The sequence below is a fragment of the Lutra lutra genome, chromosome 9 (genome assembly GCF_902655055.1).
Source record: "Lutra lutra chromosome 9, mLutLut1.2, whole genome shotgun sequence".
NCBI lineage: Eukaryota > Metazoa > Chordata > Mammalia > Carnivora > Mustelidae > Lutra > Lutra lutra.
The window spans coordinates 22,879,197-22,904,233 of NC_062286.1; the positions used below are offsets into that span (position 1 = coordinate 22,879,197).

The 25,037-nt window shown below is 37.1% G+C and overlaps 1 protein-coding gene across 2 annotated transcripts in view; it reads left to right on the forward strand.

The window, feature by feature from the left end:
- The window catches only part of PPP1CB (protein phosphatase 1 catalytic subunit beta), a 43,952-nt gene continuing 18,915 nt past the window's right edge, over window positions 1–25,037 (forward strand). The window contains exons 1-4 of one of the 2 annotated variants that reach the window (XM_047746095.1): window positions 1–153; window positions 376–515; window positions 21,796–21,927; window positions 24,058–24,288. In XM_047746095.1, coding sequence (XP_047602051.1) covers window positions 464–515; window positions 21,796–21,927; window positions 24,058–24,288 — 415 coding nt within the window. In that variant the 5' untranslated portion in view covers window positions 1–153; window positions 376–463. Of the gene's footprint in view, window positions 225–375; window positions 516–21,795; window positions 21,928–24,057; window positions 24,289–25,037 lie in introns of both variants that reach the window. The other variant, XM_047746096.1, reaches the window with a different exon arrangement.

The window sequence follows — 25,037 nt, forward strand, 5'->3', positions numbered from 1 at the left end:
AGTCCAGTGCGATTGCGCGAAGGCCGGGGCTGTCGGCGGGGTGGGCCCGCGGAGGCGTGCGCCGTGCGCCTGCGCGGAGGGCTGCGTGGCGCGGTGGCGGGGAAGGGCGGTGTGCAGTGAGTGGCGCTGCGGGTGGGGCCGTCGGCGGCGCTGGTGAGCTTTGCGGAGTTGGGCGGTGCCGTGGAGGAGGAGGAGGAGGTGGTGGCTGGGTCTGACGCGGCCCGGTTCGTGGGGGCCCCACTTGTTTATTTATTTATTTCTCGCGTGTGCCTCCGACTGTACGCGCGCTCCACTACTTGGTGGGGAGGGGGTGGGGGGAGGGCCCGGGGAAAAGGGGGAGTTGGAACCGGGGTCGAAACGCCGCGTGACTTGTAGGTGAGGGAGCGCCGAGCCGTCGCCGCAGCCTCCGCGGCCGTGAAGCCCTTGTTCCCGCTGCCGGGAAGGAGCGTCTGGTGCCGACAAGATGGCGGACGGGGAGCTGAACGTGGACAGTCTCATCACCCGACTGCTGGAGGGTGAGTGCGGGGCCCGGCCGGCCGCGGGGAGGGGGCGCCCCCTTCAGCCCTCACTCTCTCTCCGCCGCCGAAACCCGAGGGGACCCCGTTCCCGCCCCGCAGCGGCAGCAGAGGAGGGGGCGAAGAGGCTGCTTGGCCGGGGGGGAGCGGCCTCCAGGAACACGGTCCGTGGGAGGCAATGAGAGAGGGGCTGTCCCCGCGGGGGGGGGGGGGGGGGCCCGGCCGGGCCCGGCGGAGTGTGTCCCCGCGGACCCTCGGGGACCGTCACGGCGTCGCCCTGGCCGGGAGATGCGAGGAGCCCAAGGGTGCTGGGTGACCCTTCCCAAGGAGGGTGCGAGGATGCGAGCTTCTGTACATTGTATGTCCGTGGAACGTGTATTTCTTCTCTGTTCTCTTTGTGCATTGCCCTTGGCTGCCTCCGATTCTTGTTCCGGGAGTGAATATTATAAAAACCTCGTTGAGACAGTTGTTGGATGTCTTCTGCATTTTTACATGATGCTGTGGGACGAACTCTGTTTAAGGATACGTTAACATTAGCGGGAGTTGAGAACCTATTTATTATTTGGCTTGGGAAAAAAAGGAGTAAAACAGTTTGATCGAGCTGAAGATGCACTCGAGAAAGAAGAAATATGTAGACGCGTTTGCTGAAGGGATTAGCTTTCGGGTTTGAGCGGGATTTAATTTCTGCACAAACTTAGAAAAGGTCTATTGTGAACGCTCTCGTGTTTAAAAGGCATTAGTCTTTGCGGCTTTTGAAGTTTCCGGGTCCTTCTGTTTTTATTGAACAGTTTTATGTTGGGGTGGGGGATTGAGGGAAAGGGAAAAGATGGAGAGACCGGGATAATATTCAGAGTTAATCGTAGTGTTCTATCGGTGAATCCCTTTACTCTAAAATTTGCATCACCACTAATTGCTTTTTGAGTGTGTAGAAAAGAAAATAACGCTTTTAGAAAATGTAGTCTTTTCTGGAGTGCATATGCACTTATTAATTGCTTTCAGATTACCAGAAGGTAACTGTTTACAATAGGAAAGCGCAGTATATACTTATATTTGTAAATTCATCTAAGAAGATTGTATTTTGGCGGGGGGAGGGGGGCGAGCTAGTTCCTTTTTTCAGTGGATGTGTCGGTATCTCATCAGTTCAGTGTGTGCCCCTTGTGTAACAAACTACAGTTTATTTGCTCCAGATGTGAAAGCTTTGCAGCAGTCTTAAGACTGGATAAGAAGCAAAGTTTTGCCAGGAACTCTTACCTTTTCCTTTACTATCAAGTTATTCCTGGGAGGCCCCCTGGTGCCTGTAGTCAGTGTTCACTGCTTAAGACTTGGTGGACTTTAACAGATGTGAACATCTTGCTGGGTCTGTGAGATGTTTGTTTTGAAAAAAATTGTATTTTGTAATTGTGCATTGTTCCAAGAGGGAAATAAAGCCACTTAGAATCTTTAATGTCTGGGTAACTTTGGAGAAAGTCCAGGCTTGATTTGTAAATTTAAGTATTTTAAAAAGTCTGGTGTTTGCATCTCAACTTCTTTCCTTGTATTTTTCATACTTATATATTGTATACTTTATATGCATAAAACAGGAGATTTATATGTTTTTAAATGTTTGATCTTTAATCTTTTGAGTCAGATGCACTTTTTTCTTTTTAATGATTCTCAGAAACTTCACTAGTGGCTTGTTAAGTTTATTGGAAGAAAGATATGAAGGGAAAAGGATATGCTGAGTGATTCCATTAGTTTTGTGAATTCAAATTAAATGATTGGTCCTGGTTTTGGATGATGTTCCCCCCCCCCCACACCCACCCTTTTTTTTTTTTTCTTTTGAATGAGAAGTCTAGTGGAGACTTTTCCCGTTTGAAATTTGCAAGCATTTATTGACCTGCTTTATGCTAGTCACCAGGAATCCAAAGAGAAAATACAAGGAGCTCCCAGTCTAAAGTGATTTCTGGGCTTTTCCACCCTCCTCTCCGTTCATATATTCAGCACACTCCCATCGGTAGAGTTTCATTCCTTGCTTCTTAATCCCAGGAAGTATATTTAGTTTGACGGTACCTCCTTGGAATTCTTAAATTCTGCAGACTCCTTTTCTTTTCCCCTTCCAAAATCTAGACCTATTCAAAGACATCCAGAACAGACTTGGATTTTCTAAAAAGTAATTATTTTTATTCTTCAAATAAAAATTTTTTTTGTCTGCCTTGGTTTTCAGTGATGTTACTTGCTCATTAAATTTAACTCAGATTGAAATGATGGTATTTTTGTAAAGCTGTCTAGCAGAGTAGCTACAGTTAGATTTTTTTTTTTTAAAGTATTAAATAAACATGTAAGTTAAAATTCGGTCAGAATGCCTCCACATTAGGGGACATCAGCAGGACTTCATCTCATTTTAAAATGTTGGTTGTAATTCCAAAACATACTCTTGATTTTTTTCATTATATCAAATTGCCAATCAGCTGTAACACTTTCAGTAACTATATTTTATAAGTTGCTTTGTGGTTTTTGTTTTTTTTTTTTTTTTTTGAGTGGGCATATGATAATAATTTCAAAGTGTCTTTAGAACATTTAAAAATTTTGGGGGCGCCTGGCTGGCTCAGTGGGTTAAAGCCTCTGCTTTCGGCTCGGGTCGTGATCCCAGGGTCCTGGGATCGAGCCCCGTATCGGGCTCTCTGCTTAGCAGGGAACCTGCTTCCCTTCCTCTCTCTCTGCCTGCCTCTCTGCCTACTTGTGATCTCTGTCTGTCAAATAAATAAAAAATAAATCTTTAAAAAAAGAACATTTAAAAATTTTTGTCATTTAATGCAAAGCACTGTACTAATTTATTGTGTGAATAGTGCATATTCCTCCAGTGTATTGGGGTAGGTTTTACTTGGTACTAAAAACCAAAGATGCTGGCCACACTATCGCCTATAGTGACCCTGTTACCACATTCTTGTGGCTTATAATAGTGCTCTTGACCGGTTCTTTAAATTAAATCTAGTTCCTTTGGGTGTCCTGGAAAACCCGGTGAAAGCTTTTTACTTTGATCATTAGTTCCAAAAGGAGTTAGGATGGCAGTGGGAGTATAGCATAATCACCTTGCAAACTTTATTCGCATTAGAAATGTTGTGTTTATTTTGGGAGGAGGTGAAATGAACTGAGTAGATTGATGCCTTTGGGAAGAGGATAGGATGAGAAATTGCTTCCCACGAGCTCTGTTCCCGACCACACTTCATCCAGGTGTTTAAAACTCGTGTGGGGCACCTGGGTGGCTCAGTTGGTTAAGCAACTGCCTTCGGCTCTGGTCATGATACAGGAGTCCTAGGATCGAGTCCCTTGTTTGGCTTTCTGCCCCACAGGGAATCTGCTTCTCCCTCTGACCATTCCCTTCTTGTGCTTGCTCGCTTGCTCATTCTCTCTCTCTCAAATAAATAAATAAAATTTTTTAAAAAAACAGACTCATTTGTACCAGTTGATAATTAACACATGCCTGTTATATGTATCATATATGTTATTATGTATATCATATGTGTATATATACTTTATGTGTATATATGCCTGAATTTGTGAAACTGTGATCATTTCCTTTCTTGTGGATCATACTCTAAAAATTCTGTTAGGCTGAGACAGACTAAGCACATAGGAAGCTTTCTTACATGTCCTTTTGAAGGTTAAAAAAAAGAATGGATTTAAATGAAATAGATTAATAAAACCACATTAAAGCTCTCTTTTTAAATAAAAATTTTATTGAGCTATAATTCGTATACTGTGTAATTCACCTATTCGAAGTGTATAATTTAATGTTTTTTAGTATAGTCACAGCTGTGCAGCCATCACCACAATTTTAGAGCATTTTCACCACCACCCCCCCTCAAACACAACCCTGCTGTGATTAGCCAACTCCTTTTTTCCTTTCAGCCCTCTCCTAGCGCTAGGTAACCATTATTCTGTGTTTCTAGGATTCTGTCTGTTCTAGACATTTCATATAAATGAAAACATGTAATATGTGGTCTCTTGTGATTGGCTTCTTCTCATGTTTTAAAAATTCATCCATATTGTGTCATGTGTCAGTATTGCATTCCTTTTGTGGATGAATGATACTCCACTGTATTAATATGCCACATTTTATTTATTCATCACTTGGCAGATATTAGAATTGTTTCCCCTTTTTGACTGTTGTGAATAATACGGCTATAACATCTACAGGTTTTTGTGTGGGCACTTCTCTCGGGTATACAGCTAGGAATGGAATTGTTGGGTCATACAGTAAGGCTCTATGTTTGCCTTTTGAGGAACTGCCAGACTGTTTAAAGCACTCCCCCCCCCCCCGCAATTAAGTTGTTTAATTATGAACCAGAAGTCTAAAGTTGAGGTGGTTTGAAGGAAGTGCTAGTCTAGCTGCTCCTGGCAACCTCAGCTTCCGCAGGGAAAGTGTTGTGTATAGATCCAAAGCCAGGTCTGTTAGAAAAGAGCAGTTTGGGGAGTAGGGAAGATCATCTGAGGAATACTTTCTCTCTCCTGTTGCTTCTAACTGGATAAGAAGGTAGAGGATATATAAAGGAGGAACATTTTTAAAAACTGATACGGATACCTATATTCATTTTGTTATTTGAGTGCAGAGCTGGAGCTTTTCTGGTAAATATTTAAATCCAAGATTCAAATTCATTGGGATTTAGAAATCTGTTTACATCTGAATCTAGAGCTAGGATTATATATTAAAATTTAGGATTAATGGGGAAAATAGCAAATTGTATCTAGTAGGCTTTTTTCCCCTCTACTATCTTACTTTCCATGTTTACTGTTTAACGGTGTTGACATTCTGGAGGCATGTGTCCTCAATTCTAACAGAGGTAGAATAATATTGGTATATATGTTGAGATATCTGGAAATAATAACTGAAATCATTTAAGTATTTCTGAAACAAAGGTTATCCTGAAAGACTTGGAATATAGGGATGCAAAGAGAAGAAATGGTTTGTAAATGCAGTAGGTTTAGCAGTGGTGTGGCAGTGGATGATGGGAATTCTCAGTTGAATTTTCTAGAATTTAATTTTGAGTGGATACAAATTTATATCCTGGCACAGAAGTCACTGCCCTTCTAGCAGCTGTAAGTAACCCTTTCAAGGCCTACTTTCCCTGGAAACATAGAGGATCAGTGAATATAGGAAGGAGAAAGTCATCGGGTTCCCATCTCTTTTCTTGTACAACCTCAACCTTTCCCCAGGATTGAATTGGATTGCCTTCGAAGTCTTGGTTATTAGTAGGTGGAATGCAATTTTTTTTTACACCTCGTTTTTTGAAATACACCATACAACAGAGGCTTTCCATCTGTTAGATAAAATTGAAAATGCTTTAGTGGAAATAGTCTTTATTCTTCACTCAGAGGTAGAAGAATAAAAATACAGAAACTCATTCTGAAGTCAAACAAGTATAAATAACCAGTAGCCAGTCTTTTCCTAGTGATGGAAGAATTCAGTCCCTGGACTAGGTGGATACTTGTAATGCAGTAGAAAAAAGTAGTAAAAAGACAGCAGCAATTGTCCTTTATTCTGCCTTTACTCTGTTCACATGTCTAGCAGAGTGATTTTTGAGGGTGTATATATCTTCCTGAAAATCCCTGGCCTCGAGGCTCTTTCTGCCTTCCCAAATTTACCTGCATCTGTGTAAGGACAAGTAAGAGGTCTTTGTCTAATTGTAGGAACATTGCCCTTGGATCATGATATGTGCCGACACTGTGTAATTTGGAGGTTTTGATACAGTTTATTTCACCATAAGGGAATTTCATTCCCAGAATGTTCATCAGAATATCCCTAAGTTCCCCGTCTAGTCAATCAGAGGTTGACCAAAGCATTTTCTTGCTTTGAGTATTTGTCTAACACCCTTTAACTTTTCCCCTCGTTTTACCTACTGTTTTCAAGATTGAGAGAAATCAAGTTTAAGGACATCTATTATATAGCTTTCTTGAATGTTATAGTTCAGTTATACTGAGTTTTTATTTCAGTTAGTAAATTGAAAAGGAAACTTCATAGGTATTTGTAGGTTTCAACTATGTTATTTGAATATTTATCAAATAATTGAACCAAAGTTATCAGAGAAAATGACGAGGCTTCTGAGAGAAAGATTACATTATACAGTGACCATAAGGAATGTATTTTATGAATATTGGGCCTTAACTGCAGTAGCTAATCCTGAGTGATAATCAGATGTTCACTCAGTTATGTATTTGCTCAAGATACATCAGTATTGATACAGTGGGAGGCCATGTTTATACTGGCTTAGGGTGCAGGTTCTGCGTGTATTTTAATTTCAACCCTGGCTTAGTTTCTTCTGCATATTGGGGATGGTATTAAATATCTACTTCCATAATATATCTTTAGAGACCGAACAGATAGATCACTTTGAACAATTCATGGTACATAATAAAAGTTCAGAGAGTTAGTTGCGGTTACTCTTTAGTATAAACCTGAACTGAGAAAGAGGTAATAGAGGACTCTCTATGCTACTGAGCCCTGAACACTCCCCATAGTAATTTTTGAGAAGACTATTCTGTGTGAGGATCTAACATATATTTTGTCCTCTATATTATGTTAATTGCATAAGCCACTTTTGTCGTATATGTGTATGTATGTGTAAAACACTTCTTTCCTATTTCCGTCATCCAGAGTTGGTAATCTGGTTTGGCATACTAGTGTTGGTGTTGAGGGACAGAGATACTTCTAGGCAGAACACGGTGGTGAAAGGTAATTTAAGGAGATTTGTTGGATGCCTCCTTTTAGCTAGGGAGTAGACCAGTGGGTTTCAAACTTTTTGAGTCCAGGGACCACTTTATACTACTAAAAAGAATAGAGGACAAGAGCTTTTATTTATGTGACTTAATGAGTACTGTATTAGAAATAAAACAATTTTAAAATACCTATTTTTAATGCATTCATAAATAATAACCCATTACATATCAGCATAAATAATGCTTTCTAAAACAACAAAAATAGTGATCACTAAATCTCTCGAATGTCTGGCTTTATAGGAGTTAATCATGCAGATACGGGGTTGGAAAATGAAGGAGTATTTTAGTAGTAGTCTTTTTAGATCATTGTGGGTATTCTTTCATGTTATATTAAAAATCAACAAGTGGTAATTTCTTAAAGCTTAGTTGTAATGTGGAATCTGAAATATCAGTGAGTTTTTTTGTTACTTTACATGAAAATCTAGTGATCTTGCACTTTAAATGTATCTTACACATTCTTTGTCACATGCATTGGTCATTTGGAAATACCAGCTAAACCAAGTTATTCAGATGTTCAAACGTTGACACATCTAACACAATATTTAAAAAATCATAATTGTTAATACTACAAGATATCTGAAGAGTCTTTAAGTATGGAGACACTGTCAAATTCATGGTGTTAGGTACAAGGTTTCCAAAATTTTAATTTTTAATTTTCACTTGAAAGCTTGGGTTTTATCATTAACACAAATGCTGTCACTTGTTTCCCTTGATATGACAGGCTCACTTTGTTCATTTTCAATAGTATCTGTTAAATATCTAAGTGTAAATAACCATAGTTTGTCAGTTGTGCTTTACAATAAAAATCTTCTGTGGAAAATGTGGCTAGATCGGCTTGGAGCTAAAACAGTCACACGAGTGCTTTTCTTAAAGACCTCCATTGCACTTTGGTATGTAGCAGAAATGCTCATGGATACTTTCCATTTCATTATACAGAATATTAAAAAGACATACTCAACAGTGTTGATTTAATAAAATTGGTATTTTTATTACTTGAGGGCATTCTTTTTTTTTTTTTTTAAAGATTTTATTTATTTATTTGACAGACGGAGATCACAAGTAGGCAGAGAGAGAGGAGGAAGCAGGCTCCCCGCTGAGCAGAGAGCCCGATGCCAGGACCCTGGGATCATGACCTGAGCCAAAAGCAGAGGCTTTAACCCACTGAGCCACCCAGGCGCCCATGGAATCCCTTTTTAACTTATGGTTATTCACAGGCCCCATTGAGAATTCATGAAAGCCATAGGCCTTCTCAGAAAAATACGTTCATGTATATACACAGTATTACAGTTTGAGGTATTGCACAGAGCTCCTGAAGGCCACATTAATTATTCCTATCAGGAGACTTAAATTGAAATTATGACAGCTGCCTAATTCATTTACTTAAAACCCAAATTCCACAGTTTAACCACTTGTGAAAATTTTACTTTTTTAAATTTTTAAAAATTTTTTTACTTTTTGTGGCTTAAAGGGAGACTTATGTGCTAAATAATGGTGAAATTGCCATTTCATCCTACAGAAAAAAAAATTTTGGGAAATTTAAGAGGTCTGGATTTAAGTTAACTTTGCTTTTGATTTATATATATCCTTGAGTAATTTTGGGAGGACAGGATAGAGTAGAGTAAGTGTGAATTAAAATATTAAAGGTTAATGAAGATTACTAAGATTTCGTGGGGCAAACATGATAGTAGTGGGGTTGCTTCTTTTTTCCTGGCATCCTTTCTGTTTTAGAGAAGACAGTTATTAGAACTTGCTGGGAAAAAATAGCACATGGTTATTGAAACATAAAATTTAGTTTATACAAACTATGCATAAAAACACCTGTATTTCACATACCATTTGTAACTTAAAAGACCTGAATTGAAAAAGTTTTTACGTGAATACGAAACTTGAAATATAACGAGTACAATTTGTGTAGTCATAGGAAGAGGGGATTTCTTTTGGGAGAAGATTGTAACTTGTTTAATTGAGGTTCGATTGCAAGTGTTCATCTGTTAATGCTGATCTGTAATGAGATCTTTGTATTTCATCTTGGAAGGTATCTTTTGACACAGATAGGTACTGCCAAGTACTGATACCAATCCACAAGCATATGATTTTAGTTAATGATTTTAGTCATCATTTGGAAAGCATTGATAGAATTCTATTACTCCCCTCTTGATACTTGCCTTTTAGCATGTCATCACATTGCACACAAATCAATTCCACTAGAGGGCTAGATAGAAGCTCCTCAACTACACTGTTAAATAGATGTTGATATATTTTGCACTAGCATTGAGATCTAAAGAATGTTGTTGGAACTGTGGTTTGAGCTTAGAAAATATATTCATTGCAAATCTGTGAGGAAATGAATATCCTGTTTTTACTTTTGACAGCACTGGGAGTGTATAAAGCAGCCCTGACATTTGCTTGTGATTCAGGCAGCATTAGTTATCAAAATGCATTACCACAGTAAATGTTTTGCCTGGAAGTATTTTTTGCCTTACATTTTAGATTGAATTATTAGGAAACACCATCAGGTTTGCAACAAAATCTTAGTTTATAAAACTCCCTGTAGTAGTGATAGTGATTATTGTCATTCAGAAAAATTTCAGTATTGGCCCTGAGCTCAAAAAAATCAAAATAAAGCCATCACTATTAGGCCATCATACTGCTGTGTGGTGAGGCAATTCAAGATACTCCGTTTTTATTTCTGACAAATATCCATGGAACTGACAGTGGTTAAGTTCATGAACACTAATGACATTCACTAGTGATACCACTGGTTCAACAATACCTGATCGATTAAAATATCTTTCTCTTGGGACACTTGGGTGGCTCATTCAGTTAAGTCAGTCTTGGCTCAGGTAATGATCTCAGGGTCATGAGATCCAAGCCCTGCACTAGGCTGGGAGCCTGTTTAAAATTCTTTATGCTTCACCCTCTGCCTCTCCCCCCTAAAAAAAACAAAAACAAAAAATTAAATGCCATTCTGCTGATCAATTGCTTCATAGACTATAGACACCCTAAATTTTCATAAGCTTTGTAAAATTGTCCAACTAGGTTTTTTTGAGTTCCATTTGTATTTTTGCCACCATCACTCTTCGTTTTGTTTTTTTTCTTGGCTTCTTTACCTTTTTTTACCTTATTTATTTGTCAGAGAGAGAGCAAGAGAGAACACAAATAGAGAGGAGCAGCAGACAGAGGGAGAAGGAGGTTCTCCGCTGAGCAAGGAGCCAGATGTGGGGCTTGATCCCAGGACCCTGGAATCATGACCTGAGCTAAAGGCAGACACTAACAGACTGAGCCACCCAGGCTTTTCTCTTGAAAATATTCATAGATGCTAACTTCAGTCACTTAATTCAGTATTGGCTCCCCAAATAAGAAACAGCTAAGTATCGGTAGTATCTGTGAACTCCCCAAGAGCCAAGGAAGACCACTCAAAATCCTTTGTTTTGTTTTTTTGACTGGTTATTGATGTTGCTCTCATTGTCCTCAACATTTCAAGAACTGTTTTTAAAGAAAGGTTAATAGTCTTAAATAAGTTTATTGTCTCGGGACATATTTCTTTGGCTTTTCCAATCAAACTTGATTTCATTAACTCACCATTAGTAAATGGCTTTTCTCTCTTGCTAACACATGAGCCAGTTAGAAACTTAACTTCGGTTGCAGTCTCATTTTTATTTTTGTGAAGAGATTCTGCTTTAATGAGATTCTATTTAAAATTTTTAATTTTTTCTGATTGTTGCTTTCTTGTGAAATGGGGATGTTGTGATGAGTGCTTATTCTGGTAATGTGAACATACATATATACATATTTTTAAGCACAGTTGTAATATTACAAATACAATGCCTAGCCATCTAATTCAGTAACAAAATAATCCACACTCCAATGTGCTTTAAAAGTGTAACATTTGCATTCTATTTTTCTGATTTAACATGATTAGTATGACTATAATAAAATCAGAATGTTGCAGTACTAAAAGCAAAATGTTGCAGTACAGCAACAAGCATGACACTGAAGACACTTTTGAGTTATTACTGTATCTCTGAAATTTGTAGTACCATAAGAAGCTGTGTGAAGTGGGGGAATGCCCAGTCTCCGAGTCTCCGAGTCTCCGTTGTAACTAATGTACTCTGCCATTGTATGACCAAAGGGCCCATAGATAATACATAACGGTGGGAAGAAGAAAAAAAAAATAACAAGAGTTGTTCTGTTCCAGTAAAACACTATATATGGACACTGACCGAGTCTCCGTTGTAACTAATGTACTCTGCCATTGTATGACCAAAGGGCCCATAGATAATACATAACGGTGGGAAGAAGAAAAAAAAATAACAAGAGTTGTTCTGTTCCAGTAAAACACTATATATGGACACTGAAATGTTATATAATTTTTATGCCTTTTTTCCATTTTAAAAAAATAAATAACAGTTCACAAAACCAGGCATTGGGCTGGATTTGATCCTCGGATCTTCATGTTTTCCCCCTTTCCTGATGTAGACGTGTTTTTGCAGAAAGATAACCTATCAGGAGGAGGAGATTTTAATGCTCCCACCAAAATAGTGTGACTGATTGAATTAGACTGGTAAAATATGGGGTTAGGGCCTGTAGTGTCTAGGCCTTTTGCAAGGTATTCTTTAAAATTTCTTTATATATTCTTTAAATTTCTTTATATGTAATCATCAGAATCTAATCATTTTTTGTGTCCTTTTCTATATTTACTTGAGCAACCAACCCAAAAAATGTTTGAGGGTTTCAATCTTTGAGAAAAGGTAAGCACCAGTAAGCTCACCAGTCACTCTGGCTCTTTTCCCTGGAGGTATAGGGGAATAGTTCCCAAACAAAACGTGGCAGTTTTACTGGATTAGAGGAGAGATGGATGTCTGAGGCCATTAAAACAGTTGAAACATAAATCTGAAAGAGGAGAGAACCACATAAACTCTAACCCTAAAATCTGTAGTCTGGCCCTCCTAAAGTCATTGACTTTTAAGGTACACACGTGCAAGAAAAGATTCTAAGAAACCCAGAAGAAAACAGTAACTAGAAAGCTAAAATTCTGAGTAGAGATTCCAGCATTACCCTAGTGGCAGAGGTAAAAATTGAAGACTGCCAAGTTAGAGAGGCTATATTACACTCTGAGGTTTCTGTTGATACCCCATCATGGCCATTCCTTAAGATTGACCATAGCCCTCAAGTGGACCATAGCCCTCAAGAAAATGTAAATCATTGTCACTCTACCTACTGCTGCTAAAAAGAAGATTGTCATCTAGAACTTACACAGTTTTCATTCATAATCAGATATTTCATTCAGCAAAATGTACAGGACATTGCTGACAGGCTTAACTGACCAAAAATCAAGAGGAAAAAAGGGAACAAATCCATAGATAATTCGGGTGTTAGAATTATCACTGAGAGACTGTAACTGATTTAATATGCTCAAGATAAGAAGTGATGGAAAATTTTACCAGAGTCCTGGAAACTTTACAACTAAGAAAAATACATGAGCTAAAAATGAGAATTTGAGAGTTGGGCTTATTAGCACACTAGAAACAGAGGCAGTAGTAAGCTAGAAAAAAAAAGTTGTATAGAAATTAGGTAGTGCTGAGAAAAAAATGGAGGGGAAGTAAAGCAGGAGATAGTTGAAAGGCTTAGCATGCATAATGGGGGAGTCCCAGGAGGAAAGGAGATACAGTCTGGAGGTAATATTGACCAAGGTTTTTCCCAAACTGATCAAGATACCAAAACACAGATTAAAGAAGCTCTGTGGATTCTGGTAGCAAAAATACAAATAAAACCCTGTTGAGACCCGTCATAGACTTAACTGCTAAAAATCAAGAAAAAGAAAATCTTAAAAGCTGCCAGAGGAGATAAGTCAGTACCTTTAGGAGAGCAGTGGTGGTTGATACATCACTCGGAACTACAGACACCAGGTAACAACAGAAAAGGCTCTCATTCTGCTGAAGGGAAGGAAAGAATGCTGCCTGGAATTCTAAATACACTGAGCATGTCCTTCAAAAGTGAAGGCAAAATGAAGACACAAAAGTTGAGAAAATGTATTGATTTGGACTGGCACTAGAAAGTATTAAAGTTCATGTTGAAAGAAAATCCCAGAAAAGAACTGCAGAAATAAATGAACAACAATAAGGATAAATATGTGTAAATATATATTAATACTATTTAAAATAACAATTATGGCTTGTAAGGTTTCAAATGTGTGGAAGCAATGTAGGATAGCTATAGAACAAACGGCTAGAAAGTGATAACTCAGTCAAAAATACATTTGTTGGGGCAGCTGGGTGGCTCAGTCATTAAGCATCTGCCTTCAGCTCAGGTCATGATCCCAGGGTCCTGCGATTAGATGGAGCCCCACATGGGCTCCCTGCTCAGCTGGAGGCCTGCTTCTCCCTCTCCCACTCGCCCTGCTTGTGTTCCCTCTCTTGCTGTCTTTCTGTCAAATAAATAAAATCTTTTTTTAAAAAAAATAACATTTGTCATCTCTAGAGTAACTGCCAAAAGAAAAAGAATATGTAACTAAAAAGCTAGTAGAGGAGAAAATGGAATAATTAAAGATAATTGATTATTCCAAAGAAATGCAAGAAAAGAGAAATAAAGGAATGAAGAACATGTGATAACAAAGCAAGTGACAGGATGGTAGACCTTAACTCAACTTCGTCTGTAATTATAGTAAATAAGAAAGGAGTACATAGTCAAGACAAAGCCCAGAAGATCAATTCTACTACGTTCAAGGGACATATTTTAAATTTAAGGGTACAAATGAGTAAGTACAAGAGTGGGAAAAATACATCATATACATATTAACCAAAAGAAGCCTGGTTGGCTATATATGGCTGTATATGTCAGCAATAGTAAGTTAGGCAAGAAGTATCACTAGAGGGAAAGAAGGGTATTGATTAATGTTAAAAGAATGAATTCAGCAGGAAGATATAACAATCTTAAATTTTTTAGGTATTTAATTTTATAGATCTAAAACACAAAAAAGGAAAAGTTGATAGAACCAAAAGGTTAGAATAGACAAAACCACAAGCATGTAGATTAAGTAATCCCTCTTTCTTAGTAACTAATAAAACAAAGGGAAAAAATCATCAAGGATCTAGTCGATTTAAACAACACAGTAAACTTGACCTAATTGACACACATAGAACACTTTACCCAACAACTACAGGATATACACACTTTTCAAATATATATGGAACATCGGGCGCCTGGCTGGCTCAGTGGGTTAGGCCGCTGCCTTCGGCTAGGGTCATGATCTCGGGGTCCTGGGATGGAGTCCCGCATCAGGTTCTCTGCTTGGCGGGGAGCTGCTTCCCACCACCCCCCTCTGCCTGCCTCTCTGCCTACTTGTGATCTCTCTCTCTCTCTGACAAATAAAATCTTTTAAAAAATACATGTATGGAACATTTACTAAAATATGCCATATGATATACCACGAAGCAAATCTCAGTAAATTTAAAAGAAACAAGGTCTCAGATTCTCTGATTTCACTAATGATAAACTAGAAACCAGTAGCATAGCAAATAACTGGAAAATTCTCAAATATTTAGAAATAAGCAGTGTCTTTTTACATATCTTACTGGCAAACAAAGAAATAACAGTTAAAAATTATAGAATATGTGGGGCGCCTGGGTGGCTCAGTGGGTTAAGCCACTGCCTTCGGCTCAGGTCATGATCTCGGGGTCCTGGGATCAATCTCGCATTGGGCTCTCTGCTCGGCAGGGAGCCTGCTTCCCTCTCTCTCTCTCTGCCTGCCTCTCTGTCTACTTGTGATCTCTCTCTGTCAAGTCAATGAATAAAATCTTTAAAAAAAAAAATTATAGAATATGTTGACCTGAATAATAACGAAATACATGTCAAATTTGTGCAATTGCAGCAAAAGCAATGCTTAAAGGGGTATCTATAGCTGTGTGTGTGTGTGTGTTGGGGGGAGTCTGAACATTAAACTTCTATTTCAGGACAATGGAAAAATAAGCAAATATAACCCCCAAAAAAGTAGAAGGAAAGATATATAATAAAGATAAGAGCAGAAATCAAATGTAATGAATCAAATGAAAAGCAAATGTATAAATTTTTAAAATAAAGTTGTTGAGAGATTAATATTATGAAAAACCTAGAAATACTAATAACGTACAAAATAGAAAACAAATTACCAATATCAAAAAAGATACAGGAGACATGACTAGTAATGGAGAGTGAAGACTTGGAACAACTGAAAGCAATAATGTAATCCTGGCTTGAATTCTGTGCAAGAGCCAAAGAAAATGCTATAAAGGACGTGATTAAGACAGTTATTAAAATTGTAGTCTATTCTTCACATTGAAGATTTATATCAGTGTTAAATTCCCTGAATCTGGTAACTTATTCTGTGTTGTAAGAGAATTTTCTTAGGAAGTAATACACTGATAAGGGAGCATGATGTATATATACAGTCTATCCTCAAGTGGTTTAGAGAAAAGTTATACTTATGTATTTTAAAAGACAAAAGATTTTGTAAACAAGGCTAATAAATTTTATAGTTTAGATGAAAAACTCACTTTGGCAAAACTGACACAAGTAATAGAAAATCTGAATAGTCTTATATATGTTAAAATTAATTTATACTTGAAATAACTTCTCAAAAAGAAAATTCCATGCCCATTTGATTTCACTACTGACCTTAAACATTTAAAGAAGAAATTAGGTCAATTTTATATAGTCTGTCACAGAAAACAGAAAAAGAACACTTCCCAACTTGTTGGGGTTTTTTTTGTTTTTGTTTTAAATCACAGCCCTAATACCCAAATCTGACAGATATGAAGGAAAGGAAATGACCAGCCACTGTCTCATAAATATAGCTACAGAAATCATGAGCAAATTATTAGCAAATTGAATCTTACAATAAGAAAGATAATGTCATAATTTGGTGGGGTTTATTCTTGGAATCCAAGGGAAGCTAAATACTCAATATAAGTCATGTTAACAGAGTAAGATGGGGGATTATATGATTATCTCAATAGATGAGAATATATAGTATTTGATAAATTTTAGCACCTTTCCTGATAAAAATTCTTAGCAAACTAGAGTATGTACAAAACTGTAGCTATCATAATGGTGAAATATTGAATGCCCTTTCCTCTAAGTTCAGGAACAAGACAAAGAAGACTATTAGCACAGTTTTTTCAACATTGTCATGGAGGTCCTAGCCAATTCAGTGAAGAAAAATAAAAGATACAAAAATTGGAAAAGAAGTAAAACTGCCTTCACAGATGATATGATTGTTTACTTGGCAAATCCAGAGATCTTCAGACTGTTAGAATAGGAAACAAAGTCAGTATTCAAAAATCAGTGAAATTGATACTAATATCAAACAATTAGAAAATGAAATAAGAAACCATGTTTACACAGCAGTGCCCCCTCAACTCAGTTTAATGAAAATGTGCAAGACTACTACATAAACAGTACAAAACATTGCTGAGAGAAACAAATGACAACCTAAATAAAAGAGATATCATGTTTATGGATTGGAAGACTCAAAATTGTTAAGATAATTCTCTCTGAACTGTACTTATTCCCAATTAAAACCCCCACAAGTTGGGGTGTGGGGAAATAGAAAAGCCTGCTTATTTATTTATTTATTTATATAAACATATATTTTTATCCCCAGGGTATTTATCTATTTATAAAGGCGGTTTTGGTTTTTTTTTTAAGATTTTGTTTATTTATTTGACAGAGATCACAAGTAGGCAGAGAGAGAGGAGGGGAAGCAGGCTCCCTGCTGAGCAGAGAGCCCGATGCAGGGCTCGATCCCAGGACTCTGGGATCATGACCTGAGCCGAAGGCAGAGGCTTAACCCACTGAGCCACCCAGGTGCCCCAGAAGAGCCAATTTAAAAACATACTTGAAAATACAAAAGGACCTAGATTAGCAAAGGCAATCTTAGCAGAGTTGGAATGCTTTTATTACCAGATACCAAGACTTTATAAAAAGCTACAATAATTAAGACAGTGTTGTACTGATGTAAAAATAAACAGGATAATGGGACTGTATGGAGTTTCCAGAAATAGACCCATTCGTGTATATGGTCACCTGATTTTTCTACAACACTACCCCTGCAGTTCTGTGGAGAAAAGGTGGTTTTTACAATAAAAGATGCTAAATCAGTTGGATATCTGTGTGGATAAAAATGAAACTTGATGTTTACCTCAAACCAGACACAAGGATTATCAAATAAGATAGGTGAGAAAACATTAAAGAATCTAGAAGGAAACATAAGAAGATATCTTTAAAGGAGGCAAAAATTTCTTGAACAAGATGTAAAACACAGTGACCAAAAAAGATTGATTAAAATTAACTAAGATGGATTTAAATGTATTAAAATAAGGAACTTATTGGGGTACTTGGGTCGCTCAGTGGGTTAAGCGTCTGACTCTGGATTTCGGCTCAGGTCAAGATATCAGGGTCATGAGATAGAGCCCATCAGGGAGTCTGCTGGAGAATCTCTTTCCCTTCCGCTATCCCTCCCCACCTCCCCCTTCCATGGTCACTCCCCCACTCAAATAAATAAATTAATCTTTAAGGAACTTCATCAAAAGAAAGCATGAGGGAGAGAAAAGGCAATATATAAACTGGGAAAAAATACTTTTAATACATGGCTCCAACAAAAGATTCATTTGGGACATGGAATTTCTACAGATCAGTTTTTTAAGAGACGGTCCAAATGAACTTCACAAAAAAGGATTTCTAAATGATCTATTAAGCACATAAAAAGATATTCAACATTAGTTACCAGGATAAAGCAAATTGAAGTCTCATTGAATACCACCATACACCCAATAAAACAGCTAAAATTTAAGACTAATACCACCCAGTGTTGGTAAAGATGTAGAGCAACATTGTTGGTGGGTTGTAAATTGGTATAACTACTTTAGGAAGCTGGCTATATCAACTTCTTAATTAAGCTGACCCTTCCCTATGACTCAGCAGTTCTCCTATATTTTATTTATACCCCAGAGAAATATATGCAAATATTCATGAGCATTTGTAATAGCACCAAAATAGAAGTGACCCAGTAGAATTGATAAATACAGTGTGGTATTTGATACAATGCAATACTTTAGGTGGCTGCTGAACACAGTAAATGGGTAGATTTCAATGAGCAAAAGAGTATATACTGTATATACTCTGTATATTTCTGTTTATCCAGAATTCAAAAATGGGTCAGATTAATCATACTGACAAGGTAAAAATACTAACCTTGGGCATTATTATTGTATGGTTAAGGGTATAAGGGAGCCTTCAGGGCTGCTGGAAGTATTCTGTATCTTGCCTGTGGATAGTGGTTACGTTTTATTTTTTAATATGTTTTTTAAAGGTTTTGTTTACTTATTTGTCAGAGAGGGAGGGCACAAGCAGGGGGAGCAGCAGGCAGAGGGAGAAGCAGGCTCCCTGCCAAGCAAGGAGCCTGATGCGGGACTCAATTCCAGGACCTTGGGATTATGACCTGACCTGAAGGCAGATGCTTAACTGACTAAGCCACACAGGTGTCTTGGATGATGGCTACTTAAGTGTAGACATAGTTAAAATTTATTGAGTAAATGCCCATAATGTTAGTGTACTGTACTGTATATGTGTGATACTTCAAAGTATTTTCTAAACAGTATGCTATAATTGTGGTTTTTTTTTAAAGATTTTATTTATTTATTTGACAGAGAGAGATCACAAGTAGACAGAGAGGCGGCAGAGAGAGAGAGAGAGAAAGGGAAGCAGGCTCCCTGTTGAGCAGAGAGCCCGATTCGGGCCTCGATCCCAGGACCCTGAGATCATGACCTGAGCCGAAGGCAGCGGCTTAACCCACTGAGCCACCCAGGCGCCCTATAATTGTGTTTTTACCTGGCTTGTAATTATTACCTGCTGAAATTTTTCTCTTGTAAACTATTGACTAAAAATTTTTTTGTGGTAGTAGAGGAGAAAGAGTTTTGAGTTAGAAGACTGGTTCTGAATTTTTTTCTGCTGCTTTTTACTGTCTGTACTCTTAATAAAACTTGGGCTCCCTCATCTTGTACAAGGTTTTTAACTCTCTCATGTATAGAATAGATAATGACTTCCCTTTCTAATTCTTGGGATATCAAAGGGATTAAATGAGATGATTGATGTGAAATTGCTTTGTACCTAATGAATTGTGCAGATTTTTAGTATCTTCATAATCCAGCTAGATACTTGCATCTGAGCTCATATACCCAAATTCTTGAATGTCTCATGGATATTGTGGTAGTGATCTAGTTCTGCTTTGTAACAGACTGCCTTGATTTACTACTTTTTTTCAGATGACTGGGAGAAATTTGAAATGCTTTTGGAAATTTGGGTGTACTTAACTGGCGGGAGTACATAAGGGAGTAGGACTTTTGAACTGACAGCTGGGATTGCCATTAGCTGGCTGCCATCTTTTCCCAAAATTTAGCTAATTTAGAACTAAAATCTGGCCATTTGTCAAATGCCTAACCTTTAGAAAAAATGCTTAGATTCCCTAACTGCATTTCATCCACTCTTAGAAGTGATTTGATTATGAAAGGCATTATTAGTTTTATATGCTACTGAAAGGCTTAAAGTGACTGCCAATTAAAATTGTAAGAAATTACTGATTGCAAAGCATCTCCTAACTTGATAGATCTTTAATTAGGGAAAAACATGCATTTCAAAATCAGTGAAATTTCATGGGGGCATGTTTTTGTTTGGGTAAATTTTTAGTTTCTATGGATTAGAATGACTTATAAGTTGAACCATTTTTAGCTCTGTAAAAATGTTAGTCAAAGTACACCTTAGTGTAAATTACTTACTCGGGAGATCAAAATTAAATACATAATTTACAGAGAAAATAAAACAAATATGAGATAAAGTATTCACCATTATAATTTAGACACTTTAAATTGTCACATCAAAGTGACCCACACTGGTTTTAATAATGATTGTCATCAAGTTTACAACTAAATGTTGGTAACCTAAAGTGTTTTTATTACTACAGAATCATAACAGAAATTGTAGAAATTTTTCTAAAAGGAGCCAAAAGTATTTTCTTTGTCTTGTCCATTGCTCTTACCTTTAAATAATTATTTTTAGGTAAATATTTGTCATCTGAAATCAACGAGAGATTTTTAGTCCTTTGAGAAAAATACTATTTATTTAGTATGCCAAAAAGTAGATAGGTACTTGATGCACTGATGATAGGGCTATATTTTGTAACCATCATTTCCCATGCTTTTAAAACGTAATGCCAAGGTTAAGAATTTTACAGAGAATTGAATCTAAGCTAGTATTGTAGATACTTAATGGAAAGTACAAAGTAAGGTGCCCATTTTGGTCTTAGAAAAATCCAGATATCCCTGGGAAGTAGATAATTGATGTTTGAGAGCTAGTACTAATACAGAAGCTATGCTAAAGTTCCCATAATAAAAGCAGTTCTGCTGGTCATGTTTGAATTTCAGGGATGATCTTGTTAACTGTCATATTTGCTAAAGCACATTTCAGCAATGTCTCTGTCCCTTCTGTTACTTAGACACTACTGTATGAATGGAATAGCTACATGGATGGCTTTTGCTTGTGGGGGTCTTTTTTTTTTTTTTTTTTTAAACCTCTCAGCCTTACAAAAGAATCAGCAATTTTTAACAAGAAATGTGTGGACATAATTGGAAGTGGGAAGTGGTAGGGACATAGAGATACAGTCTCTGCTTCCTTTTTTTAAATGCCTTTTTCAGTTAAGATTAAATGGGAGCTAGGAGTCTATTTAGAGAGAGCCAGTGGAAAAGATAATGATGAGAGGCAATGATTACAAGTTCAGTTCAGTAGGGCAAATAAGGAACTCCTCATGTACCATTCCTCCCCACTCCATTCCAGAAGTTACTTATTAGTTCATGGATTTTATTGCTCATTCATTTGAAAAGTAGCTTTTCTCCATCTAAATAGCTTTTAGAGTTTTTTAATATAATGCCCTACTGTAAACATAATCATTAAAATTTAATAACTGTCTGGTACCATTTAAATTTTGTTTTGTTTTGATTGGAAAATGGAGGGGGGGGGATGGTTAGTTCTTAGGCCTGCTTCTAATATTCCAAGGAAGTGTGTGAAAAAACGAAATCACCTGCCGACGGCTACTTTTTGTTTAATTTCCCTTTCTTCATAATCACTGGTTTTTAATGATGGGATTTTGGGCTTTTCCTAAATGTAAGACTTTGCTGGGAGAGTATGCTGTCCTCAAAGGTGCTGTCCCTGCAACCCTTTGGATCTCTTAGGCTGTGAGAGGTTGGCCCCTGGAGAACAAAGAGGACTACTGCGTTTCTGTGGCAGCAGCCTTGAGGAACATAATCAGGAACCAGCAATAATAGAGATGGAAGCCAAAGATCACTGGATAGTCTTACTGTTAACCATAGGACACCATAGGGTATCTGGTAGTTTGCTGCCTGTGTGACCTTCTTGATCTTTATGGGCATGACTTTTTTTAAGGATTATTATTTTGTAGATAAATTCTTAAAAACTGACCATTTTACTTATTGTTTAACAGTACGAGGATGTCGTCCAGGAAAGATTGTGCAGATGACTGAAGCAGAAGTTCGGGGCTTATGTATCAAGTCTCGGGAAATCTTTCTCAGCCAGCCTATTCTTTTGGAGTTGGAAGCACCGCTGAAAATTTGTGGTATGTAAATAGGTAGAGCTGGAGACAGTCTATTTGAATATCAGTTTTTCCTCCCGAATTTACATTGAAGGTAATCTAGAGAGAACATTCCAAAATTTATGTTTAAGAGAAATGGATAGGTTTGATTACATAAAATATAAAAATTAAAACTCATAAAATGATGTTACAAAGATTGCTGTGAAAGATTGTTTCTTAGAAACAGGAAAGACAATACAATAGATTTTTTTTTAAAGACAGATTTTAGAAGAAATTCAAATGGCCAATAAACGTAAGATCCTCAGCCTCACTAGTAATTAGTGAAATGCAATTTAAAAACAAATCCCAAACTGTAGTCAGATTTTTTAAAAAATGTCAAAAACTGATAATCCAGTGTTGTCAGAGGTGTAGAAAAATAGGCATTCTGATATACCAGTAAAAAAAAACACAAGGACAGAGTTTTAGGGGTCAGTATGGCAGTATCTATGATGTTCTACCTTTGTTATGATTTTATTTTGAAGATGATATTACAGTTTATATTTGTACTTTTAAGTCTTACAGTGGCTTCTGTCCAAAAACAAAAACTCATAACCTTGGGTTGAGTGATCGCATTGTTATAGCCAGAAAAACTGTTGTATATGGGGCGCCTGGGTGGCTCAGAGGGTTAAGCCTCTGCCTTAGGCTCAGGTCATGGTCTTAGGGTCCTGGGATCAAGCCCCACATTGGGCTCTCTGCTCAGTGGGGAGCCTGCCCCCCTCCCCACCTGCCTCTCTGCCTACTTGTGATCTCTCTCTCTCTGTGTCAAATAAATAAATAAACAAATCTTAAAAAAAAAAAAAAACTGTTGTATAGAAAGTATTTTTCTGTAGTTCACATAATGATGGAAAGTGGGGTAAGTAATGTATCATACTGGCTTTTGATTTGATAACTTGTAGTGGCTGTTAGTGTTTATGAAGTAGCTTTTATGGACTTAATTGTCATCTTTTTCTCAATCAAAAATTATTTCTATATGTAAAAATTTTCATTGTCCTGCATGTTTCTTAGTGATCAACATTCATACCTTGTAAACTGCAGGTGTTTGATGTGCTCTTTAAATACTTTTTTTTGCTTTCTTCTGTGTTTAAGTAATGTGCTTGGTGCTCCTTGGTATAATACCTAACTAATAAAAGAAATTAGCTAAGGAAAAGTTGTTAAATACATGAATTAACTTAGTGTATCACTTTTAAGAAAGAAGTAGCGTGAAATTTTGTGGACGGGAGCCTGGCTGGCTTATTAGCTAATAGAGTAGGCAACTCTTGATCTTAAGGCTGTGAGTTCAAGTCCCATGTTGGGTATAGAGATTACTTAAAAATAAAATCTTTAAAAAAAAAATTTTTTTTTTCTGGAAATGATCAGTCTTTTCTGTGACTCTAAATGAAGCAAATGTAGTTATTTATAACATCTTAAAATGATTCAAATTCTAAGGTACTCTTTCAGATGCTTTGATACGAAAAATTTGAGGGTAATAGAAGTTAGTCATACTAAATATTTCTGAATTCTGGCTACTTGTGTCACTTTTTGGTATAACAAAGTAACTTTTATTAAACTACCAGCTAATAAGGGTAACTGTATTAGTTATCTGTTGTATAACAGGTTACTCCACAATTTTATGCCTTAAAATTACATGAATTTATCACCTCACAGTTTCAGTGTGTCAGGAATTCAGGCACAGTTTAGCTGTCTCCTCTAGTTCTGGGTCTCTCACGAGGCTGTGATCTAGGTGTCATCTGGAACTGCATTCATCTCAAGGCTCAGTGAAAGGATTCCATTACTTAAGGGCCAGTGGATTGTGAGAACTTGGTTCCTGATGAGCTGTTGGCCAGAGGCCTCCTTCAGTTCTTTGCCATGTGTTCTCCGTAGGGCAGCGGACTTCTGCATCAGGAATGAGAGAAGACAGAAGAGTACAAGCAGAATGAAGTCATGATCTTTTATAACCCAATCTCAGAAGTGACAGCCCTCCCCTCTTTTGCTATATCCTGTTCGTTAGAAGCAAGTCACCAGCTCCAGCCCACATTCAAGGGGAGATGATTACACAAGGGTGTAAACATTGGGAATCGTTTGTAGTTGCTTCCCACAGTAACCAAGTGTTCTAAAATTGGCTTTTTCTATTTTCAGGAGATATTCATGGACAGTATACAGATTTACTGCGATTATTTGAATATGGAGGTTTCCCACCAGAAGCCAACTATCTTTTCTTAGGAGATTATGTGGACAGAGGAAAGCAGTCTTTGGAAACCATTTGTTTGCTATTGGCTTATAAAATCAAATATCCAGAGAACTTCTTTCTGTTAAGAGGAAACCATGAGTGTGCTAGCATCAATCGCATTTATGGGTTCTATGATGAATGTAAGTAAAAATAAAAATTTATTTTTTATTAATGGGAAAATTCCTTAATATTCCCTAATAGAATTTTCCAGTTCAAAAAATTCCTTTGATTCAGGTTTTTTAAAAAATAAAATTTATCAAGCATTGGACCAAGAAGAGTCTTTCATGGAAGAGGGCCTTGAAACTGGGAAACATGTTACTAATTTAACTGGTTCCTTGGGCTCTCCTTGGTCGTGTTATTTCAGGTTGACTGCAGCTTACACAACTGAAAGACCCACGTGTAATTAGTTTACAGAGTATAATATCCACGTGAAACAGAGGGCACTATAGATAATAACCTCTACTTTTCTAGTGTCCATTAAGATTTTAGTTCTCAGCATTCTTAATGATATGATGGAAATTCTCATTGGCCCTGTGCCATAAGAAATATTGAAAAGTTGTATGAAATTATTTAAAAGTTGAAGTTTAGTATTGAAATTTTAATCTATGCCTATAAACCTAGAGATAAGGATACTAACTACTCTGGTGTATCTTACTGTACTCTTTTTCATCAGTAAGAAATCACTGATTTGTGTTTTGTAGTAGTTTTTCCCAAATGTTATTACTAAATTACTACATTTGAATTTGGCCTTTTGCTTTTGTTAGACCATGGGAAAGAGTATATGTTTGGTTAATTATAATTTAGAACCAATTAAGTGATTTTCAAATTTATTGTTTTTTGGTGCTGAATTCTCCATCAGTACCTATTTTTGCTTTTTTCCAACCTTAAA